Consider the following 18,060-nt stretch of genomic DNA (forward strand, 5'->3'; position numbering starts at 1 on the left):
CGAGTCAAGCGAAGCTTACCATTCATAATTGGTTGAGGTTAAAGTTTAACAATTGGGCTCACATAATAACGATTTAGACCATGATCAGTTTTAATGACATCATGGAACAATTTGAAATCGACATAACTTCTCAATAACATAAAAATCTAGAAACTGATATTTTAAGCTCCATAACGGATATTAAAATATTAGTCATAATATTGACTAAGTATTGTAAGGATTGCATAAACATAGACAATAGATATAACATTTTTTTTCATTGTTTTTTAATGTCTATAATGCTTTTAATTTATTGGCAGCTTGGTTGTTCAAAACTTCGTAATAATAAAAAATGGCGCACCGACCCCGCTCTAGGCACAGGCTCTGCTCATATACTTACATACTTTTTATTAGATTAGTAAGATTTCAAAAAAAAACGTGACGTATGACAGTATATTTTTTATAATAAAGAAGTTTCACTTCAAAAAGTCCTATTGTGTAACTTCCAAGTCGGTTTCAATATTAGGAATCCAGTCTTTCTCTAGATGTTTTCCATCACCATTTGTCTGTGATGTCTTAAATTAATTAAGAAATACATATAAGTATCTAGCTTTGAATAAGTTACATTGTTTCTTCGCCTGCGTTGGTACACAAATCCATAGGATCGCAAATTAAACAATGAAAGATATTTTGAAATATCCAAAATCACTTTAAGTAGAATCTGCAACATATTTCCGTCCATGAACAGTTTGACAACCTGTCAAAAGGTCAACTTAGCACGGAAAGAATATACGGTAATTATACTGTACCAAATTGTAAATGTCACTCCAGCAAGTTTTGATATTAATAAAATAGAACCAAAATCTGTGACTTCCTGACGGCGAAAGAAGATATTTTTAATTTTTGATTTCCGTATGGACAGGAAATACCTTGTACTTGCCATAAAAACCTGTGTCTACATATTTTTAATTGTATCAGTTCTAAATGATTGTAAAAAGTAAAAGGAGTACAGAAACTGAATAAAGCGACATCTAGGGGCAGCAAGGTAAACTAGTTTCGAATTTATCGATTGCCAAGTTCGTGTAGTTCTTAAGATGCTCATAGATAGCACTAGTACAAACTCTACAATTAAATTTTGACAGACTTTCTCATTAAATAAATTTATCTCCCAATCGAATATAGTAAAAACAGAAATTTGTTAAAAAGGCACTTGAATATTTTACGATTATAAAATTATTTATAAAAACCTTTTTACCACTCCTTTAATATATATAATACACAGGTACAACTTAAAAGTTAAACAAACAATTATACAAATCAAACTAAATTGTAATTCTAATCGCTCAATCTATTTGGGAGCTATGATGCCACAAACAGACATACTTCAAACTTATGACTCTCCTCTTTTTGCGTCAGTCATGATAAAATAAAATACTTACTATCGATATCGATCAATGAAATACTATTGGGTAATTTAAACATCGACAATTTTAAGGCTTTTTGGTGCAATATGTCTACTTCGGTTTACAATAATAAAATATTATAACCATCTTGACCTTAATTTAGTTACTTATTCGGCAAGCCGCAGGCGATTGCTTAAACACTTCAATATAAATGAAAACTAGTGAATTGACTTATTAACTGAATGACAGACACATTTTTTAAAAATTAAAAAAATAACCCTGGCCGTGAAACCTTCCACTTCCACAATTTTAAATATCTAGATCGATTTTTATCCAATACATCTCCAATCACTCATAATTTATTCACCTATAATAAAAAACAAACTAAATTGAATTCAGGAGCTATGATGCCACAGACATACAAAGAAATACACAGATAGACAGGCACATCAAACTTATAACGGCCATTTTCGCCTGTCTATCACATGCTTAAGGCATGAGAGATGCCTTATTCATTATAGCTAAATAATTCATTTTTTACCGGAGATGTATTGATTTACGATTGGCCAGTTGGTCTAGTGGTATGTGGCCTGACTGCTATACCCCGCGGTCGAAGGTTTGAGTACGAACCAAGACTGCATGTAGGTACCTACTTTTCTTAGGCTTCCAAATAAGTTTTTTTTTTTCAGTAAAAATGTTCTTGACGATTTTTTTTTTGTAATACGATAAACTTGAAGCATAGTGATGTGAAAAAGTAATTACTCAAAAGCTCACCCGTCGATAACACATTTTTTTTTAATTTGACAGCAAGGCCATCGTGTTGAATTTAAAAAGCTAAGCTAGATTTATAAATGTATCATTCCATGCATAAACATAGTGCAATCTCAAAACTTTCTCTAATTTTAGATTAAAATTAAAAATAAACATTTTTTTAAAGCAAATATTTTTATCGATCAATCATTTTATATTAAAATTTGCAATTTCGCCACTCACTATTTACTTAGTAAGACTTGTTTTCACAGATATGAAAGTAATGAGGAAATTTCTAAAAAAAGTGTTAAGTCCAAAGGTCCACTGCATAAAACAAAACTTTAACTCGATGTAATTAAGGTACATTATCTAATGACAAGCCATTAGCTTTATGAGGCTCAAGGGTAAGGTGCAGCAAGAAGTGAATGGGAACCAACACATACAACTTAAATGTACAAACAAATGCACCAAACGATAATAAACTTTACGTCAATAGGAGAAAGTTTAAAATCAAGTGAAAGTCCTTGAGTACTTAATTCAAAAAGTTATGAAATCGTAAACACATGGGACATTTGCCGTTAGCCGCAAATGGTGAGAAATCATGATTCATGGTAAAAGAATTTGCATTTTATGACGTAACACTAAAGTCGTAATTCGAATGCTAATGGCATGTACTTATAACGTTCTAATGACGGTGAAAGTTACGCTTGTTCCTTGTTCGTATTCAGTTTGGCGGTAAAACTGGTCGCCGTTGCATGTTTATATTTTTTAAATTACGATTTTAAAACATGGCGTCCGCGTCGTGATTTTATATAATGTTTTTATTGAAAAATTGAGTGATTATTGAACTATTTTGTGTTGTGTTAAATGGAAATAAGTTTCAAAATGTCTTTGGATATGTTGACATACGCTTTTCTACTTTCTTTTGGTGAGTTGTATTCAAATATTGTGTAAGCGGCTGTTACGATAGGTCAGGGAGTAATGAAAAATTATAATTATAACATTTGTATGCATTTTGTTATTTTCCGCGGATGTTCCGGTCAAAGTTACGAGGTGTTTCACAATAGTATTATTCATTAAGTATTTTAATTTAATTTTCCGGTGTTAGTAAAGTATTTTGATTTTAATTCTTAATGACTTAATTATCTTTTTACAATAAGTGCGTAATTTATAATTATTTATTTCAAAAATGTTTTAGCTGAGTGCATATTAAAATGCATTGTTTTGGTGATTTTTTCTGATTCTATATATGTATTCTATATCTATCAACTCTATCATTAGTGGAGAGCGGATTCGATGTTATCGAGAAATCCAAACGTCCATATTTTACATAATTGTGACACCTTGAGTTTTTGAAAGTAAATTATTTCATTTCCTGTCTCATGTGGGAATCGAACCGGTGCATAAAATATAGACAGGAGTCGCAGGTTCGAGTCTTGTCTGAGGCACTCTGATGTTTAAATTGTTAGTTGTGTTGATAAAAAATATGCACCTGCAACATATTTTTTTACTAAAATCATCAAATTGATTTGTCATCGTCAAAACGGGGTAAAAAATGGGAACTGAAATCAGAATCAGTTTTATCTCAAAACCATAACAGAAAAAAAACACAGATCAAATTGAGAACCTCCTCCATTTTCAAGTCGGTTCAAACCTCAAACACTTGGGTCGTGTTAGGTCACAATTTGTAATTTATTAAAATCTTTAAGTTATATAAGAAAACTCGTATTTTGTCGTTAACTTAGCAAGTAGGTCAAACGGAATCCACTAGTTAGGTAACATGACTTGATGTTCAACATAAAATTTAATGTTTTTTCAAGTTAAATATGCACTTTCTTAAATTCTAAGACACCAGTCACAAACGGTGAAGGAAAACATCGTGAGGAAACCTTTTTTCACCGGATAGGAAATCATCAAATGACTCCAAGTGAGCGTCAGACTTCTACTGACTAAAACCCACCCATGTTCCTTCTTTTGCTCTTCGTGTACCGGGGCCACGGTAACCCTTTCGGACAATCCCGCTCGAATTAATAGATACGCATTGGGCCCCAAGTCAGCTATTTACAATGGCCGATGAATAAATGGATATTACAATAAATTTGACACTTCCTATTTTCCTAAGCTTTTTGCTAACACAATACCTCTCTCTTTTGTCTCCCGCTTGCTATGGAGGGAAGTGGAACATTTTTTCTTACTCCTCCTCTTTACTATTTCTGATTAATTTCGTTGCGGGTTCCAAGGCAGTTAATTGTTCCCCCTGGGACACAGCGAACTTAAGTGTTTCGGTGGTTTTCGTTGGTTTCATTGTAGATCCTGGCTTACAGGAGTTGCAATGACGGGCATGTGTGGCGGGCTAGTCCCATTTAAGAATAACACAATACCTACTTGGAAATTCAGTACGGGGAGGCACACTCTATACGTGAGAATACGAATAGTGGTGTGACTTGTCAAACGCAATAACGTAGCAATTAACAGCAATAATTGTGCAACTATTGCTCACACTTTTCTTATTATGGGTGTCTTTGTGCATGTGATTTGAATGTTTATAAATGCAAATTATAAGTATGAGACAATACAGTAAAATATTATGTATCTGAAGAAAATAATAATATGTAGAAAGTTCATTTTCATCGATTTTCCTATAGGATTCCCCAAATAGGATTTTCCCGTAGAAAACCGTGGCCTATGTGTTAATCCAGGGTATCAGCTTACTCCGCACCAAATTTCATTAAAATCGGTTCAGCCGTTTTGACGTGAAGAAGTAACATACATACACACTCACAAACTTTCGCCTTTATAATATTAGTGGGATTAGTGGGATGGGATGGGATAATTACCACGCTTTTAATAACTGCGCTTGCATGTTTGTAACCGACTAATTTGGACTTGATTTTGACCCAGTTCAAACGGTCAGATTTCGTTTAAACTTCGTAGACTTATTGAGGACCGATGACAATACAATAATTTCTCTTTCATGACCTTGTAATGTAACATTCGTACGAATGCTCTCTGCTGTGTTCGGCGCCATGCTCACAGCGAGTGAACACTCACCTGCTTCATTGTTTCTGTTTAAATATCGGAGCTCACACATCGGCCGCGCTCGTGCACGCGCTCGACCAAATGTTCGGCTCGTGAAAGAGTAGGCTCGGTGTACTGTTGCAAGTGAATCAAAGTACAGAATGTGTCAATTATCAACTTCAAAGTTTGGTAATATTGTGTAAAATGTCAAGAAAACATAACCCAGTAGCTAAAATAACTTGTGAAAATATGACACTCTTATCAAATATTACTAAATTCAGCGCAGTGCAGTATCTTAAAGTGTTATTTGTGCAAAACATGCTATTTGGAAATATTATGAAATTCATCCTGCTAATGTGTCCACAAGGCTTGATAATATATAGACGGTTATACGGAACCCTTCGAGCCTGAATAGGCTAACCGACAAATTACAAAGTACAATCATCTGTTGGACCACAAGAGTGCACGGATAGCCGAGTGGTTGAGGTCATCAAGCCAAACCCACGGAGCGCGAGGTGTCTCAAGTTCGATCCACGCGTAGGACAAGCTTTTGTGTGATCCACGAATACTTGTCCTGAGTCTGGGTATCTTTGTGCATGTGACTTTAATGTTTGTGACACCCCCCGCGGCACAATGATTTAATTTCTTAGTGCGGGAGTCGACTTAAAAAAAATCACAGCTCGTAACATGGTTTCAACAGACGAATAACAATATTTAAATATTATTTTGTGGTAAGAAAAAAAAAATCGTCGTTCTCTATATGGCACGAAGCCTGTGCTCAACAATAACACATCCAATTAAAAGCTGCTATGAAAAAAGCGTGATGATGATGAATAAAATAGATTTAAAACATCTAAAAACCCACGTTTATGTCATGTCACTCCATTAAATATTTAACAAAATCTGTCCAGCCGTTTTTATAGTTGTAATTTGCTTTGTCATCGGGTTTGAAGCTACCCTGAAAATTTCAGCCTGCTAGCTTATGGGGAAGTACCTCAAAATTGAGTTACAAAAATCCAACTGGAACGACAAACAAACAAGAAAGTGAGTGTATAAAAAAACGTGCGAAAATCTTCCATCTGACAACCCTACATAAGAGTTATGTGCCACTGGTTAGGTTTTGAGCACAAGGTTATGTGATGTAACTGTTTGTAGCACTTACTATGTACATGATACAACGACAGACAATATGCAAGATCGGCACTTAGCTGAGTGACGTCAGCCCAGAGGTTCTAGGTCACTACCTCAAACGGAGAGTGCGCGACGTGTTAAGGGTTCGATCCCCGCGTATGACCAGCAGTTGTGATCCACGAATGCTTGTTTTAAATCTTTGTGCATGTGAGTTGAATGTTTATTAAACACCCACGATACAAGAATTAAAAAAAAATCTTGAGAGCGGGAGTCGTTAAAGAATGGATTCCTGATTTTCCGTATATTGCAGTATTGAGTATAATGATGAATACAACATGATAGCTATAACCAACAATGTGCTATGCGATAGCTGCGTGTCTTTTATTTTCAAAATTAAATCAATCAAAATCAAAAGACGTATCTTCAAATTAGGCCACTGAGAGCTCTTTTTGAATCTAATTCATTTCATTCAACTGGGTTGAGGAGGTCAGATAATCAGTCGCTCCTAGTAAAACACTGGTACTTAGCTGCGTCCAGTTAGACTGGAAGACGACACTAACATTGTTGGGAAAAAGCTAGGCCGATGATGACCCGGAGTCATTCATCCTTCAACGTTTCTGAGATAAACTAAATAATAGGCATTGCCTTCCACTAAGCAAAAGCCTTAGCATGTACTGGAGGAATAAATATTGACTGGCCTGATGGTCTAGTGGTTTGTGGTCCTGGCTGCTCTACCGAAGGTCGCGGTTTCGATTTCGAATCTAGGACAGGCATTTGTGTGATGCTCAGAGATTGGCTCCAAGTTTTGGCTATCTGAAATTGTTCAAAACATTTATATAGTTCATTATTAACCTTGTTATTATCATTCTCACGATAGTTACTATCAAAATTAACTCTATTTTTTGTCCCCAGCAACCGGAGCATTGGGCTCGGTGATCATCCCAGAAGAGTTACCCTCGCTGCTCTCCGTAGCCTACTCCAATATACCGCCGATCAAGAAAGGTAATAACTACATCACATTTTATATCAAAATTCTCAATAAGGCCTCTACACGTTGGACCTTAGTCCCCGTGCAACCCTTTAAAGAGGACCGGGTCTCTTCCCATGAAGGTATCCCGTGACAGAGAAAAGATTCTAGGCCATAAATTCTGCTATTTACAATTGAAGGATGATTGCAATAGGGTGTTCGACTAATTTAATAATATTACTTAAACACGTTTTATCATTTATCACATTATTAAAAAGTATGGATTTAAAGCACTTAAGATGATGAACTGTATGGTAATGGGGCTAGTAACATTGAATCACTTGCTAGTAAAAAGCGTACTGGTGAATGACGTCACAATACATTTTAAATCATTGTATTCCCTAATTCCCTACATTTTTTGCCTTCTGTCTAAATTGAGGTTTTCAGATAGGCAGCCGCTCCTTGTAAAACACTGGCACATAGTGGAATCCGGTTAGACTGGAAGTCGACCCCAATATAGTAAAAGGCTAGAATTTTTACATAATTCCACCACTTATTAACACTCGTTCCTTATATTTTCAGGTACAGATTCTCGCGTGGGTTTCGGCTTCGCCTTCGGCAACCACGCTGACTTCCAAGTCATGTTCGAGTTAGGTCCACAGACCAATACGCAGAATCTAAGTAAGTCTTACTTCTAGCTATAGAAACTATCTGTCTGAGTCTTTTGCCAAGTCTTAAGTATGGGTTATGAGAGAGATGAAGTTATATGCCGTGTATATATATAGCGCTGTCACTATACCGGAGGTCGTGGGTTCGATTCCCACCCAGGACACTGGTTCTGTATCTGGATGACATTTATCTATGTTATGTATGTATTTGAAAAGTCTAGTACTCATAATACAAGCTTTGCTTAGATTGAGACTAGATGGCGGTGTGTGAAAGTTGTGGAATTCGGGTTTTTGATATTTAAATATAATATTCCGTAAAACTAAATAAAATTTATTTAGTTCACTCGTCCCTTTTTCTGTAATATTGCAAGTTAAAGATCCACTTCCTGCATGAATATTTTCTTACATAAAAATGCTTAAACATCATGACTTTGTGAAATGCTTGAGCATTTTTGTATATTCTTTATATTTTGTACTGTAAAACGACCAAAAAAACGTTTTACCCCTGAGAAGAAATGTCGAAACAAACTCAGGGGTCGCAGTCTCTTAAAGTCCAGACAATGTTAAAATGCGAGTAAAGTGTATTTAATAAAGAAATCAATCTTAGGAATCAATTTCTTTGGAGCTCTATTCCACCAAAAAGCATTAAAAAGCTTGATTTTTGATCTTCAAGCCTTTTTCTGTAATAGCGTCTTACAGAATGTAACTTGTATCTTACCTTACATAGGTTGTTTACTAATTATTATTTATTAATTATAATGTTTGCCTTTCCCAGCGGGCCAAGGTTTCCAGTCCAGTTCCTCCAATGCCAAGCGGCAGGCCAACTCGCCGCCGCCCAAACTACATAAAAACAAAGAAAAGGTAATAAAAGCAACCTCGATTTAATAAACTGCTTAAAAATGCTTTTAAAACTTCCAAAATGAACATGTTCAGGGAAAAATTTTGATCGAATATTTAGAGAGTTTAATCCCCAGTAAAATAAATCAGCGATACCTGGGTCGGCCAACAGGGCCTTACAATCGAACAAGGGTCCGTCCAAATACATATACTTACACCATAAAATTCTTTATTTTCCAGTACCAAACAACAGACGGTAGCAACTACCTCCAAAACTGGGCGCAAAAAATGAAATACCCGCCAAAATCGAACCAGCACCACTCACCCAGACCAGGGGAGGTTCCGAATCTAGAAGAATCCATGGTGGAACTTATCAAGAACGAGAAAGGAGAATACGAAATACACCAGCCACAGCCCGGCAACCTCCCGCAGAACATTCTAGAAGATCTAAAGAAGTTATACAAGCTTAAGAGCGAAGTCGCCAAGAAGATGACTGCGCAAAATGCTGCAAGTAGTCAAAGTGCAACGTCGCAAAATTCTGCAGTTTCGCAAAATTCTCAAAAACGCAGTGAAGAGGAAGTCAAGAAGATAACGGAAGACCTTTCTAATGTAGATTTGGATTGAGAATGTTTTTTTTGTATGTTTTTGTAATAAATGGGTTTTAGAATAGTGCCTTGGTTGTTTTATTTGTCTTTCTATATAGTGGAATGTAACTTGAAGAAAAATCAACGATGTTTAACAACTGCTAGTTTAACAGTTAGCGATTAAAAAGTCTCGACAAAGAAAATTAAGTGATCGCAGAATCAAGTGACTTCAAAAACGCGGGCCCCTAAAAATCAGGTGATGTAAGAATCTCGTGACGTCAAAATCTCATGACGTCAAATCCAATGACGTTAAAATCATGTCAGTTTTTGGAATTTGAGTTTTTTAGTCCAAGATTACTCAGTGAAATAAGGGCTGAACAGATTTGGCTTATTTTAGTCTTGAAATATTCGAGAAAGTCCAGGGTTTAAACGGTGACAAAATATGGAATAGTTGCAAAAAAAACGTGGTTTTAGTCTGCATATTTAATTGTTATCAACGACTGTCACAAAAAGTCTTTATTTTTCTCATCATCGGAAATTATGGTTACACTAGCTGTTGCCCGCGACTTCGTCCGCGTGGTTAGAAGATATAAGTTATAATTTATACCTGCCTTCTATCTATCTTGTAGGATTCAGTCAGCGTTTGCAATGTAAGCGCAAAAAACTGGTTTTTACGACCTCACATTAGACACCTCAAAAATTGTAGCCTATGTGTTATTCTGATGTATAAGCTATATTGTGGTAAAGTTTCATTCAAATCCATTCAGTAGTTTTTACGTGAAAGAGTAACAAACATCCATACATCCATACTTACAAACTTTCGCCTTTATAATAATAGTAGGATAGTATAAGTTTTGTACATGACACATATACACAGAGACTGGAGTCTGTTTTAGGTAAACCCTGTGTCACAGATCACCAGTAATACACATATAGGTATTTTGTATTTAACTACAAACTATGAAAATTTAGAAAAATAGAGAGAGAGAAAGAGAGTAGTGAAAATAATTTAAAATATTTATAACAGTTAAAAAACGTTTTCAACATTAAAAGAAAAAAAAAACAAAGCATCTTGAAAATAAATAAATAAATAATAAATAAATGCGGACAACATCACATACATTGTTCTGAACCCAAAGTAAGTTGCTAAAGCACTTGTGTTATGGAATTCAGATACAACGAAGGTACCACAAACACCCAGACCCGAGACAATGTAGAAATGTGAATTTTTTACATTGACCCGACCGGGGATCGAAACCGGGACCTCAGAGCTAGCGACACCTTGAAACCGGTGTGTACGCCACTCGACCACGGAGAAAATGAAGTTTTTCAACATTATCTACAAAACATTATATAAAGCATCCTTTGACAAAGGTGAATTATGTATCTATTTACTATAGTAAGTTTATCCTTGTAAAGAGTTAGAGCCCTTCTCTTAATCAAGGCTTTTATTAATTCCCACATTTATGTTTTAAACTTATAATCAATAAAATGGCTGTCCGTGGGAAAACTGGACAATTGTCTGTTTTGTTAGTCATTTCGTTTTGGCATATTGTGTTAATTGTCTGGGTGTCTAAACGTGCTTGTTGAAATGTTTAGGAAAGTATTTTTGTGTGTTTTTGTGATTGTTTTGAAAAGTAAGTAAGGTGGTTTTGATACCTAGCTTTTTGGATTTTAGTAGTTTTTAGTAGTAGTTTTTTTATAAAGATAAATAAAAAAATAAGTATTTTTATAAGAGCTAAAGTTGGTAAATATCGTATTTTTTATTTCTGTTTAAACTAGAGACAACTTTGAAATGCAACTAATTACATTTTTTTCATTGCACTAAATATTATATTTTTACATTTTATTTACAACCTAGATCAATATAACAACACTTAAAATAAAATTTAAGAAAAATACCAATTAAAAAGAAACATATACATGGGTGTTTGTGGTGCCTTCGTTGTATCTGAATTCCATAACACAAGTGCTTTAGTAACTCACTTTGGGTTCAGAACGATATATCTACTTATGTCATGTCGTCCGCATTTATTAAAAAAAAATCCATGAAGCTATTCTAATCTTCCTTTCCTTTCTTGTTTCGTTTTAAAAATAAATTTTCTTCTCCTCCTTCGGTATAGTATTAGAGGCAGACACTATATTCCTGGTAATCCCCGAAGACGTGCCGGCTGGCTTCGCCGCTATCTATGGCTTCGCACCACCGATCACTAAAGGTACCATAGCTTAGGGTCGTAGTTCAGTTAAAGTAGTGTAAGGTCTAGAACAGAGAATAGTGGCAATGATTGCCGTACCAGAGGACGTGGGTTCGATTCCCACCTAGGACAAGTTTGTATGAGATAAGCACGATGTTTTATACCATGTTTTGGGTGTATTTATTATGCATTTATGAAATCTAGTTTACTCCATTAACTTAATTTACACATCAGTAATAGTCGTTACAGCCGTTACAGGTAGTCAGATGCTAGATAGTCTGACAACCAGTCTTACTAAGGGGTATCGTGTTGCACAGGTAAAACACAGGTACTTAGCTGAATCCGGTTAGACTGGAAGCCGACCCCAACATAGTTGTGAAAAGGCTACGATGATGATGATGACTATGTATTTGCATTAGAAGCTAAATCCGTATGGTCCCTATTTTTAGAACCTAAACATAAGATGTATAATTTTTTAAGTCGCGATTTTTTTGTTTATTTGTTAATTGTCTTATCTTATTATTTACTTTAAGGTAATGACCACCGTTTCGGTTTCGGCTTCCGTTTCGGGAACCACGCGGATTTACAAATACTTTACGAGTTCGGACCTCAGACTGTCACGAAGCCGTTACAAGCTTCTAACAGTAAGTATACATCTATCTTCTTATCGTATGGTTGATATACAACCAGGGCCACAATTTTGCTAGTTTATCATGGCAAATGAATGATGGCAATTGTATTAAATTTGAAATTATTCCTCTTCTCTAAAGCATTTTGCCAACACAATAATTGAAACTTAATTGAATTGACCGTCCCACACTGAATTTCCAATTATTGTGTAGAAAAAAGATAAAACGAAAATTGTTATTTTAAGCCAAATTTGTTAATTCATCGGCCATTTTAAATAGCAGATTTGGGGCCCTGGTGTCAGAGTGTAGTCCTCTGACGTGACGCAACACACACTTGAAACATTCTCAGGTGAATTAATTTATTCACGAGGTTTTCATATTTTTGCTAACTATTTTTGATCTAAAATTGACCTTTTATGTGCCCATGTATTAGAAAAGGCATTAGTGCGTCCCTGATTTGAACCTACCACCTACGAATTGATAGTCCAATGGCTATAAAACTAGACCATCACTGCTATGAAGCTTGGATGAGAGTTCTAATTTGGTTAAAAAACATAACTCCCTCATTCAGAGATTTTATATTTTTGTCGCGATTTCCATTAAACCACCATTCATCCAAACCAGACAATGAAATGAAACTACTTTTACGGATTTTATCGCGGTTTAATTTTAGATTTAGTTCCCGACGTTTCGAAACCTTTGCAGGTATCATGGTCACGGGCAGACTGAGATGGCGTTCGTCTTGACAGAAGATGTTGCTCGTTCTACCTTCATATTTTAATTAATTATTTGTGGTCCGAACTACGCAGTATGAGCTCACTGTGTCTTGATGTCTTGCAGCGCTGCTCTTGGGTTTGGCCTTGAGTTTATTTATTATTGGATCCCAAGTAGGTGATATCTTCCAGCCATCTTCTCTATTGAAATTAGGGTGTTTTTTAATCTCAATAGCCTCGCGAAACATCCTAGGTAGGAATTTGGATTCTTTAGCGAGGATCTGTGGTTGGTCAAATCTAATATAATGGCTGGAACCTTCAGCATGTTCGGCGACTGCAGACTTCGTTGAGCGGCGGTGTTTGACGTATTGTCCTATACGAGGATCGAACCCGCGACATATCACGCTCCGTTGCCGTGGTGATCTCCACTACTCGTCTATCGTAAGACTGTTAGGGCTTATTATACCTTGAAAATAAAATATTAAATTATAAAAGTCGACGAGGTCGTCCGCGACGAAGGTGGTGTGACGATCTAGTTAAATACGCGGGGCGCACGTGGCCGGAACTTTTACAGAATAGAGAGGTGTGGAAGAGAAATGGGGAGGCCTTTGCCCAGCAGTGGGCAAAAGTATCTTAAATATTTTTAGTTATTGAAAACATATTAGACTTTTTTTTTGTTTTTGTCCATCTTTCATGATAATTCTTGACCCAGGGATCCGCTCAACCCCATACCGTCGCTTCGTGCGCCGGCGCCCAGTTCTGGAGCTGCTGCTGCGAGCTGGACTCATCAAGAGGAAGTCTTATGATTACAATGTTATAGACGACTGTGATGACGAGCCGAGATAGAGGATTTACTACAAATTACTGTAATACTGAGTTTGAAAGCTGTGTAAATGGTATCTTCTTAAAAATAATTGAATAGATATTGCAAGATTATGGTCTCTTGTAAATGCCTGTAAAATAAGTCGAATCAAGTTATAGTCCTACAATATACCTACTGTATTAGAAACAAAACGACAAAAGTTATGATGGAATCAAATCTTATATATTTTATGCGAAGTTGGGTTTATAAAATTAATCTATACATATTTTTTTTTAAACGACTCCCGCTCTAAGGGATTTAATCCTTGTGTCGCGGGGGATTTCACAAACATACAAATCACGTGCACAACAACACCCAGACTTAGAACAAGCATTCGTGGATCACACAAATGCTTGTCCTACGCGGGGATCGAACCCGCGACACGTCGCGCACAGTGGGTTTGGCGTGGTCACCTCAACCACTCGGCTATCCGTGCAGTATATAATAAATTGTTGTAAAATAAAGTTTTAAATAGCGAGTGGTAAGAACCTATTATCAATGGACGTCACTGATTAGTGGTGAAACACAACAAAGCGATTTAATTTTAGAGAATAGTAAAATAAAAAGTCTAACTACCTAGATACTTATACTAGAAAAACACATTTTAGTACATTTAGGTATTTAGCTAGCAGCGAACACATAAGGCATTTCATAATTTATAAATTGGAGACAGACTTATGTAAAGTACCTATATTTTGACCAACCAACCCACAAAAGGAGGTAGTTCTCATCTTGATTTCACAGCATCATCCTCTTAATATTTCTATAAGTATGTATAATAAGTACAGTCGACCCCAAACTTAAATTTATAAATAAGGTATTAAATAAAAAGCAAAGAATTGTTTCATTTCTTTTATTTTTTTCATAAAAATGGCTTACTACTGTACATTACGTTTAAAACAAGAGTTCCCGCCCAATACGGCGGCCATTTTGAATATACTTAGATAAAGCGTGATTCATATTATTATGGGTATGTTTTGCATTCTAAAGCATTTTGTATTATGTAGATATTATAAAAAGGATATTGAATCTGATTCTATTAAAAACATACTGAATAAAAATCAATTAAACTCGATTATAAAAATCTAAAAATCCACGTTTTTAATTGTCACTCCATTAAAATTTTATAAAAATCGGTTTAGCCAGTTTTATAGTTGTAAATTGCATTGTCATCGGGTTTGAAGCTACCCTGAAAATTCCAGCCTGCAAGCTTATCGGGAAGTGACTCAAAATCGAGTAACAAAAATCCAGCCGGAACGACAAACAAACAAACAAGAAGTGAGCGTATAAAAACGTGGGAAAATGATGAAAAGTGCTGAACTGGGTATTTATGTTAATAAAATAAAAAAGGTTTTATTATGTTGCTCAACTTTAGTTGCTGACTGTACATTAAATGTTTAAAAAGCCCATCTTCACATGTTTAACAGCTTCTGTGATCTGTAGCCATCCTTCTCATATACTATACGTTAGAGAAAGATAGCGATACTTTAATTTATTTTTAGTTTGTTTATAATAGAATCAGGATCAATACTTATGAAAATATTTTGTAATTTCTATAATCCCCGCATATCGCAAACAGAAAGTGGTTAGTGACCCTGACTGCTAAACCGGAGGTTGTGAATTCGATTCTCACTCAGAACATATGATTGTGTGAGATTAGCACGATTATTTGATGTGTCTGGGTATAATTTACTGCTTAAGATAAAGTTTTTAAACAAGCACTGCTTAATTTGACTAGATGCCATTGTTTGAAAGTTATGGAACATTATTTTCATCATTTAAGTTATAAAAAAGGCAAACAATTCTGTTAGCTATTTGCAGGGATTAAACATTTCTATGTATTTAACTTATTTTATTTATAATGTCCATAATTGATACATAAAATATATTAATAATTACATTGTTCTTTGTTGGACGCATTGAGGAGTTTTTGGATCAAATAGGAGACTCTTTTAGGTTAGGAATCTTAGGGAAAGTATGATGATAAATAAGTATGGAAACATAATAAATATGTGAAGTGTAGGCAGTAAAAATGAAAGTATTGGTAATTTTTTTACAGCTTCACAATGGAGGAGGTTTTAATAAAGCTAAATTAATAGATAAACCAAAATAATCTCATTTTTTGTGTAATGTTACTACAAAAATCTACATATTTATAATCCAATTCCTTTCTGTATCACTGCAATTAAATTGTGTAAATAATATTTATTGAGTAATAAATAAATAATAATTAAAAAGTTAGAAATTTTTGCTATATCTCGCAATAAAATATAATAAAAATACATAATATGTATATAAAAATAACAAAAAAAAAACAAAACTAAATTCAATATAATTTTTATTTCAACTAAATTAAAAATTAGTGTGCCGTTTCGCTATACAAAAGAAAACAAAAATTACAAAATCCAGTTACTTACAATTAACAAGAGAATAATAATCTTAGAATTATTTATAATAGTATTAAAATTAGTCTTTTTCGCAGATGGCAATAATATTGAACATTAAATAAAAGAGTTCCTACCTCTCTGGTCTTATAAAATAGGCTTTCTCAAATATAATGAAATTAAACAAATAGATAATAATATAACTGTCCTTGAGAAATGGACTTCACAATAAAAAAATCTTTCTATTTTCAAGTAGTTCCTGAGATTAGCGGTATTCAACCAAACAAACTCTTGCTACATGATATTAATACAGAGGCCAATATTGAAACAATTTGAAACAAACCTATATTATCAGACCATTACAAACGGTACAATTTAAAAGAATATTTGAGTCATAATTATTTTATTTACAAAACCAGAGTACGAGCGAAAAAGATATTTTATTTAAGACTACATAGACAGGTGTTTCAAAGTTTTGGTCAAAAACTAATATCATATGGTTTAAAAACTTAATGAATCACTAATCAATTTAAAGACCTTTCTAAACTTTGCTTAACCGGACTCAGGCGTCAAAGACTTAATAAATTGTTAACTGCATTATCCTTGATAATAACTCTATTTTGCAAGAGTAGGTACATGGTTATTATAAAACCTGTAATAGAATAGTGATAACAGTTCACAAGACACACAGCGACATCTAAAATGTTGTGTGCGGTTAAGAAATAAATATCACAGTTCCCGTGTTTTTAAAGACAGCCGTCGTAAACAAAAATGAAATTAAACATTATACAAAAAATCCTACATAGTTTATACAAAAGATATTTTCCGCTCGCTCTCTCCTCCCATACATTTTCTACATTAAATACATGTTTATGCATACACAGTCTACTTACAAAACCTGCAAATAATACAAAATAAAAAGTTACATAACAATCGAAGTATATCTAACTTTGACTTTTTAAAACATAGTTTGTGACGATTTTTTGTTAAAAACAAACTTATATTAAGGTCGTTGTACACGCGGCAATACGATACCAACTGCATGTATTCCAGGCGCGGAGAAACCCTCATAGAGGGTCATATTAGTGTTTCGACGTGTACGAAAAGGTTTTAATTTACATTGATTGCATAGTATGTCTAGAATTTTTAAGATTATCCTGTAAAATTGTCTACCGTCATAATTTTGTTATAGATTCTCTACTAAAGCAATTTAGTTAAAATGTCTTTTTGAATGAATAAAACACGAAAAAAAATGTTACATTAAAATTAAATTTACAATAAATTTACAGCCAATCATAATATACAAATTATTTATTTTAATAATAATATCATATAGAAATAACAAATTTTAATAATTTATATATTCGACGGATTATTTCGATATGAAAAGATTTTAAAGACGGTTTTTTCTGTCTATTCATTAATTTGTTATACAATTAACGCCCCGCGGTTTAATCCGGATATCCGGATATAAGGGTCGTGGTAGGGTTGTTACAAATAGATGATAACATGTCAATAATAAAGGAATGTTTATTAATTTGGAATGGTCATATAAATGCAGTTTTTAGATCAATTCTAATATGTTTTGGAAAATAATAAACTTATAACTGTTGGTGAGAAGATTTTCAAAAAAGAAGAGTCATATATTGGTGCTAAGTATTCATACGGATATAATATTATTGTAAAGAATAAATTAACGATAGATGTAGGTATAAAAGGAAAATTACTAATCGCAAAAATAATTTACGAAATAATCAAGTGGGATGAAATAGGGTTGAATAAATAATAGCGGCTGAAAGTTGTAGCAGTCAAAGGAAATAAAGGTCTTTAGTAAAATAACTATAAGGATACATAGGAATAACAATATTTCTGTCCGATATTGGAGCCTTTGAAACTTCAGTTTTCTTCAAACACATATATTATAATATTAAGCATATATA

The 18,060-nt window shown here is 34.2% G+C and overlaps 2 protein-coding genes across 2 annotated transcripts; both read left to right on the plus strand.

Moving 5' to 3' along the window:
- Positions 1 to 2,538: 2,538 nt before the first annotated feature.
- LOC113502589 lies at positions 2,539 to 9,426 on the plus strand. Its single transcript, XM_026884207.1, has 5 exons — positions 2,539 to 3,060; positions 7,194 to 7,283; positions 7,831 to 7,929; positions 8,692 to 8,777; positions 8,994 to 9,426. The coding sequence occupies exons 1-5, from the start codon at positions 3,000 to 3,002 to the stop codon at positions 9,375 to 9,377; spliced, it is 720 nt and encodes a 239-aa protein (XP_026740008.1). The 5' UTR covers positions 2,539 to 2,999; the 3' UTR covers positions 9,378 to 9,426.
- A 2,192-nt stretch (positions 9,427 to 11,618) lies between these two features.
- Positions 11,619 to 13,853, plus strand: LOC113502706. The gene is made up of 3 exons (XM_026884357.1): positions 11,619 to 11,643; positions 12,066 to 12,176; positions 13,587 to 13,853. The coding sequence occupies exons 1-3, from the start codon at positions 11,619 to 11,621 to the stop codon at positions 13,718 to 13,720; spliced, it is 270 nt and encodes an 89-aa protein (XP_026740158.1). The 3' UTR covers positions 13,721 to 13,853.
- The last annotated feature ends 4,207 nt before the right edge of the window (positions 13,854 to 18,060 follow it).

The sequence above is a fragment of the Trichoplusia ni genome, chromosome 17 (genome assembly GCF_003590095.1).
Source record: "Trichoplusia ni isolate ovarian cell line Hi5 chromosome 17, tn1, whole genome shotgun sequence".
Taxonomy (NCBI): Eukaryota; Metazoa; Arthropoda; class Insecta; order Lepidoptera; family Noctuidae; genus Trichoplusia; species Trichoplusia ni.